General features: G+C 45.2%; 1 protein-coding gene and 1 long non-coding RNA gene across 4 annotated transcripts; one reads left to right on the forward strand and one right to left on the reverse strand.

Annotated features, from left to right (window-relative positions):
• Positions 1 to 3,641: 3,641 nt before the first annotated feature.
• Positions 3,642 to 6,426, forward strand: LOC123976111 (biotinidase-like). 3 transcript variants are annotated; one of them, XM_046057960.1, is made up of 7 exons: positions 3,642 to 4,158; positions 4,703 to 4,852; positions 4,922 to 5,073; positions 5,188 to 5,365; positions 5,461 to 5,882; positions 5,968 to 6,060; positions 6,138 to 6,277. In XM_046057960.1, exons 1-6 carry the CDS (start codon positions 3,919 to 3,921, stop codon positions 6,038 to 6,040), a joined length of 1,215 nt encoding a protein of 404 aa, XP_045913916.1. In that variant the 5' UTR covers positions 3,642 to 3,918; the 3' UTR covers positions 6,041 to 6,060; positions 6,138 to 6,277. The 3 variants fall into 3 exon arrangements, with proteins under 3 accessions (XP_045913916.1, XP_045913914.1, XP_045913915.1); XM_046057959.1 differs by having other exon boundaries at positions 3,645 to 3,879; positions 3,981 to 4,158; positions 5,461 to 6,060; positions 6,138 to 6,426; XM_046057958.1 differs by having other exon boundaries at positions 3,643 to 4,158; positions 5,461 to 6,060; positions 6,138 to 6,426.
• LOC123976118 lies at positions 4,306 to 5,400 on the reverse strand. The gene is made up of 3 exons (XR_006826257.1): positions 5,289 to 5,400; positions 4,905 to 5,086; positions 4,306 to 4,818 (listed from the first exon to the last, which is right to left on the reverse strand). It is a non-coding gene; the product is annotated as an uncharacterized LOC123976118 (long non-coding RNA).
• Positions 6,427 to 6,456: the final 30 nt, after the last annotated feature.

Below are 6,456 nucleotides of genomic sequence, written 5' to 3' on the forward strand. Positions count from 1 at the left end.
CATCCATCTTCTCTGTCTAAAATGTGCACCTGGTGGTCCTCAAACGAGTGTCCTCTGTCCTTCAGATGTAAGTAGACTGCAGAGTCTTGGCCTGAGGAGTTGGCCCTTCTGTGTTGAGCCATGCGTTTGTGTCGTGGTTGTTTAGTCTCCCCAATATACAGGTCTGTGCATTCCTCACTGCATTGGACCGCATACACTAGATTGCTTTTCTTGTGTTTGGGTGTGCGGTCTTTGGGGTGTACCAGCATCTGTCTTAGTGTGTTCTTGGGTTTAAAAAACACAGGGATGTTGTGTTTGTTGAAAATCCTCCTGAGTTTCTCTGATACTCCAGACACATATGGAATCACAATGTTGTTGCGTTTGACCTTCTTTTCCTCCTCCCCTGTAGTTTTGTTCTTCTTGGATCTTGTGCCTGTCTTCACAAAGGTCCATTTAGGGTATCCACAGGCTGTAAGTGCCCCCTGGATGACCTGGATGACTGAGAATCTTCATAGACATCTTGCTAATCATTTTGGGATGAACACCCTCAGATTGGTACGGGAGTATGAAAGGACAGCCAGGAAGCTTCCAGTATCTTCAACCAAGTCCAGTTGCCCTTGATTTTAACCTTCGTTGGATAACTATGACCTGGATGACTGAGAATCTTCATAGACAATGGCTTCAGTAGTTGTGGAACTCCAGTAACGTTAAGTAGGCTGGAAGGAGAACACACAGTAGCCCAACACAGAGATATAAAATAATAGCAATAATGCTAATGATACAAATATCAGTGAAAATTATATTATACTTTTGGAGAACCCTGCATTCTAGGAGTGCAGTGTTCTAGTCGGGCAACGAGGTACTACGAGCTCTTTAAGATATGCTGGTGCCTGAACATTAAGGGATTTGTATGTGAGCAGAATGATTTAAATCTATTATTTATTTATATTAGAGAGCTAACACAGGAGAAATATGTCTTTTTCTTTGTCAGTACACATGCCGCAGCATTCTGGATCAAGTGGCGTCTTAAGGTACTTTTTTGGGCAGCCTGAATACTGTCATGGTTTTGGGTTTGTGTGTTTTTATTTCCTGTTTTATTTAGTGTTACCCTTCCCCTTGTGTTAGTTTTTACTTTACTGTGTGTCTTTGTATTTTCCAACATAGTATTCTCAGCCCAATCTTGATGCGCTCATGCTGACAGACTCAGACTTGCTGGAGCTGGAACGCTTCTCAAAGTCTGTGTGTCTGTGAGTGTGGACATCGAGCTTAGGCCTCTCCCACTGTCAAATCGTCAAGTGCGCGAGGGCTCTCTCACAGACATTGTCACAGCAAAAATAGGAAACACCACTATATTGCAAGTGGAGCTTCTTAACACCTCTAAAAAACAGAAAAGAGTCAGCTCTGTTGATCTCTGTCAGGACGTCTGACCTCAGGTGCTATCATGTAACTGGTCCGTCTGGGTTTCACTACTCATGTTTCTCCACGAAGAAACTATTTTTTTGTTTGTCAGTTTTTCTGCAATGATTGTCGTTGTTCAAACAGTGCACAGTGTGGACTCCTCAGATGTTGCTGCTGTGTTTGAGCACAACCTGATCCCAGACCCTCATGTCCCCCAGTTCCACCTTGAAGCTCTGGAACAGATGCAGAAAAACCTAGATATCTATGAGGAGCAGGCTGCCCAGGCCACTCAGCAGGTATACAGTCATGTCAGGAGAGTTTTAAATGTTTGGTTTATAAATCAAAGTCTGTCGCTTATTGCTCACTTCATAAATAACAGTTCTATCGTTCAACATCATATACTTAATATAAGGTAGCCAATTCGGTCAGGTGCAGTGAGTAACTAAAAAGCACAGTCAGGATAATATTAAATAAAAAGGTAATTTTTTTACACTTTGGCAGGATAGTTATGAAGGCAGGCAGGTATAACCGTAAAGGAGTCAGTGTTCCCAAGTAAAGTCAGTCATCAGGAGTGGTTGTATTCCTCTGCGTGGGTTCTCTCAGGGTGCTCCGGCTTCCTCCCACCGTCCAAAGACATGCAGGCTAGGTTAATTGGTGTCTCCCAAATTGTCCTTAGGTGTGGATGTGAGTGTGAGTGGTTGTCTGTCTATGTGTGGCCCTGCGATGGACTAGCGACCTGTCCAGGGTGTACCCCGCCTTTCGCCCGATGTCAGCTGGGATTGGCTCCAGCCCCCTGTGACCCTGTACACAGGATAAGCGGTTAACGATGGATGGATGGATGGGATTAATAGTGCCACCTAGAGGCCGACTGACACCAAATTTCACAAAGCCCCTCGGGAGGGCGTGCCCAAGTTTGGTGTAGATCAGCCATTGCAAACGTAAGATCTGACATGACATACTGTTTTTAGCGTTTGCGCAAACATTTGTTAGGTTATAATTTGGATTTTTTTTGGCGGATCAAAATTCCCTCTACAAACTTTTATCGTCTCGGTCCAGAGTTGGCCGTACCAATCGAACTTGCGGCTTCAGAGGAGTTAATTAAAATAGTGAAATGAAAACGTCATCGCACAGAGGCGTGTTTTGTACCATCGGAATCGGCAGAATCCCCCAAACACGTGGATATAAGGTTTACGAATGTGCGATGTAGTGGCGCGTAGTTATGTGGCAAAATGTGCTTTGGTTGAAAATTCCATTGAAATGAATGGGATTTTCCAACGGTATCATTTCAGGTGTCATCAGGGCCCCATGGGGAACAATTGGCCAAATTTGGTATCGATGGGACTTGTGGTTATGGAGATATAAAATGCATGTAAGTCAATGTTTTTTTTTGACATCTTTAATCTGCAGCCACCACACATCTAACAGCGCCACCTATTGGCACATTTGGGTCAACTTTGGTGCCTGTAGTAAGGGGACCATGCTGAAGAATTCGGCTCTGGTTTCATGTCAATGTGACTTGTGGTTATAGAGGAACATTTTTTAGCGCCACCTAGGGGCTAGTTGCACCAAATTTTGCACAGGCCCTCGGAGTGGCGTCCTACATTACTGCTCCAAATTTGGTGTCGATCGGCCATTCCAAACCTAAGATATGACCTCACTTCCTGTTAGTTGCGTTTTTCGCAAACATTTGTTAGCCTATAATTTCGACAGTTTTAGTCGGATAAAAATTTCCTCTATAAACTTTCATCATCTTGATCCAGAGATTATCCGTGGCAAGTTTTGTGTCGATCGGACTTGTGGCTTCAGAGGAGTAAATTAAAATAGGTTTTTAAGTTTTCGCGATTTAGCAGAAAAAAAAAAAAAGTTTAGGCGGGAGTTCCAAGCCCAAACGCGTTGACCTTGCTTATAGCACCCCCTAGAGGTAGAAGTGAGTGATTTTTTTCGCATGGCGTCGTCTCATGGGCCTGAACCTACCCTGTGACTTTCGCGTCCCTAGCAGCTACCGTCTAGGCTGCAGTATCGGAATTAGGCGAAAATGTACGGAAGAACAGCCCGAGTGGGCTTGGACCCCTAATAAGCAAGAGCCCGTTTCTAAACAGCGTCTTTATATGTTTAAACAATTAGTCCACATGAAGTACAAAGTTACTCCTTTTAAACAGTCTAAGCTCTTATCTCAGGGTTTGTGCTGGTTGTACAAAGTTCAGATTTCTAGTGCTTCCGGGTTAAGTACCCTACGTTTCCTGTTTTATATTTTCAAAATAAAGGGGTTGTTTATGTCTAGTTGCCAGGTTGCCGCTATTGCTGTGAAAAAGCCGGCAGTCCAGTAGATAAGTATTTGAAAATGTAAAACGGAGCTACTGTACAAACTACGACCATGTGGATCCATATTTATACCGTCAACACAACACTTTTTCGCAAGGGGAGTTTTCTTATCCTGTAACGTTACTCAAGTCAGCTGTTTATCTCTGCCTCCAGTAACAGTTAGGACTTCTGACCTCACAGGTTCTCTGGTCTAACTAGTCCGTCACGGTTACACCATTCATGTCTCTCAGGGAAGAAACAATGTTTTTGTTCGTTTTCGTTTTTATAATTTCTTTCTTAAGGTCGGCCGTTGTTCAAACAGAGCCCGTCGTGGACCCCACGTATGTTGCTGCTGTGTACGAGCACAACGTAATCCTGAACCCGGAGCCTCGTGTCCCCCTGTCCCGTTCCGTTGCCCTGCAGCATATGCAGAAAAACCTGGATATCTACGAGGAGCAGGCTGCCCGGGCCGCTGATCAGGTATGGTCAGGACAGGGGAGGCGTTTGGTTTCTCAGTCAAAGAATCAGTGTTGCTTATTGCTTACTTCGTAATTAACAGTTGTATTGTGCTTTGTCCTGTATGTCATGACTTTTCTTGTCATGTATTGTTGAAACAGTCAAACAATATCACAGTATTGTTCATTTTAATCTCAGACTTGTCATTGTGTTGGTCCTTGGACCCCTTAAATAAAGTCGGTCACTGCCATTGCAAAATATTTAACAGTTACCTGATCTTGTATCATAATCAGACAAGAGTAAATTTAATAATCAGTTTCTGTTTGATCAGTGGATAACTAAAAAGCAGTCAGGATAATTAAATAAAAAAGGTAATTCCTTGTGATGGCATGATTGTCATGATGGCAGGCAGATATTACTGCAAAGGAGTCAGTGTTGTTCCCAAGTAAACTCAGTCATCAGGAGAAGTTGGCTTTCTCCTTACACCCATATTAGGAAGTACATTTAATGTCACAGAGGTCACGACTACAGTAATTAAGTCTCTCTGCCTTCATGTTCTATTGGTCAGGGTGCCCAGATCCTGGTGTTTCCAGAAGATGGCCTGCAGGGTTTCAACTTCAGCCGTTCATCCATCTCTGGTTATCTAGAAACCATTCCTGACCCCCAGCAGGAGAGCTGGAACCCCTGCACGGAGCCGGGCAGACATAACAACACTGAGGTGCACAATCATACTTACAGATTCAATGTTGTTATTGAACGGGCATACTGACATGGTTGTGTTTCACAGGTCCTCCAGCAGTTGAGCTGTATTGCCCGGCGTAACAACCTCTACCTGGTGGCCAACATGGCTGACCTGCAGCCCTGCCCCCTGCAGACCGACCCCTCCTCCTGCTGTCCCTCTGACGGACGCTGGCAGTTCAACACCAATGTGGTTTTCAGGTGAAGTGTAGACCTTAAAATAGAAGTAGTTGAGCTGAAGTCCAGCAAGTGCACCAAAACATAATTCCCTACTTGTCTCTGTGAACTGTGTTCACAGTACTTTCCTTTACACAGGTCAGATGGCCTGCTGGTGGCACGCTACCATAAACACAACCTCTACTTTGAGGAGGCCTTTGACACTCCGCCGCAACCTGAGATCATAACGTTTGACACACCTTTTGCTGGGAGGTTTGGCCTCATCACCTGCTTTGACATCCTGTTCCAGGTTCCCACAGTCACCCTGGTGGAGAAGGTAGAAATACAGCCATTTAAATTCTGTACCCAACTCTACATTCTTGTTTGGTCTTCTATTTTCCAAACATCTGCCTCTCTTTGGACTACATTTAGGGTGTGCGACAGCTCATCTTTCCCACAGCCTGGATGAACCAGCTCCCCCTACTGGACACAATCCAGTACCAGTGGGCATTCAGCTTGGGTGCCAATGTCACCCTGCTAGCAGCCAACATTCGTAAAGACCGACTGATCATGACAGGAAGTGGCATATTCACCCCCTTTTCTGCCACCTACCACCACGCCCAGAGAGGAGACCCAGAGGAGGGCAGGCTGCTGGTGGCCAGGGTGCCAGTCTTAGACCCACTGTGGATGGGGCAAAGTGTGGCCACGGAGGAGGGGGTTGTTAGGACTGAGTCAACATCAACTGCAGCTACAGGCTCTGGATTCTGTCACCAGGAAAGCTGTTTTGATTCTCATCATCCAGAAAGTGCTTCTTCAGTCCCTCCCTCCACCACCACCTTCATCTCAACCATGATGTACGACACTTTTACATTTGTCCTCTTAAAGAAGACAGAGGATGAAGTGAATGTGTGTAATGGCACCTTTTGCTGTCACCTGCAGTACCAGCGGTCACTACAAGGCAGTGGTAAAGAGCTCTACGCATTGGGAGCATTCGCTGGAACACACATTGTGAATGGACACTATGCCCTGCAGGTATAAACCAGCAGAATTTTAGATATTTAAAACTGCTTAATGAAACTGTTGTCACATTTATCTTGTCTCTGTTGCAGGTGTGTGCAATAGTCCGCTGTGCGGGGTTGGACGTCAGTTCCTGTGGACAGGAAGTGGAAGAGGCCGAGTCTAAAATGGACTTCCTGTTGGAGGGGAACTTTGAGACCAGATATGTGTACCCATCAGTTTTGGCTAGCAGAATGGTCTTGGAGCAGCCAGAGCATCTGGAAATGGCTTTAGATGGCAGAGTGACCATGAAACACTCAAACATGTCTGGTGGGCTGGTCACTGCCTGTCTGTACGGACGAATGTATCACCTGGACAATGAATGAGCTACTTCAGAATAGACGTACGTGTGTGTGTGTCTCTCTCTCTCTC

This window comes from Micropterus dolomieu, linkage group LG09 (genome assembly GCF_021292245.1).
Source record: "Micropterus dolomieu isolate WLL.071019.BEF.003 ecotype Adirondacks linkage group LG09, ASM2129224v1, whole genome shotgun sequence".
Lineage (NCBI taxonomy): Eukaryota > Metazoa > Chordata > Actinopteri > Centrarchiformes > Centrarchidae > Micropterus > Micropterus dolomieu.

Excerpts from the sequence above, each read along its gene's own strand:
- LOC123976111 (XM_046057958.1), top strand. The coding sequence starts at position 3,919 with ATGTCTCTCAGGGAAGAAACAATGTTTTTGTTCGTTTTCGTTTTTATA. Across the intron at positions 5,366-5,460 it reads CAGTCACCCTGGTGGAGAAG|GGTGTGCGACAGCTCATCTT; the intron begins GTAGAAATACAG and ends GACTACATTTAG. Across the intron at positions 6,061-6,137 it reads ATGGACACTATGCCCTGCAG|GTGTGTGCAATAGTCCGCTG; the intron begins GTATAAACCAGC and ends TCTCTGTTGCAG.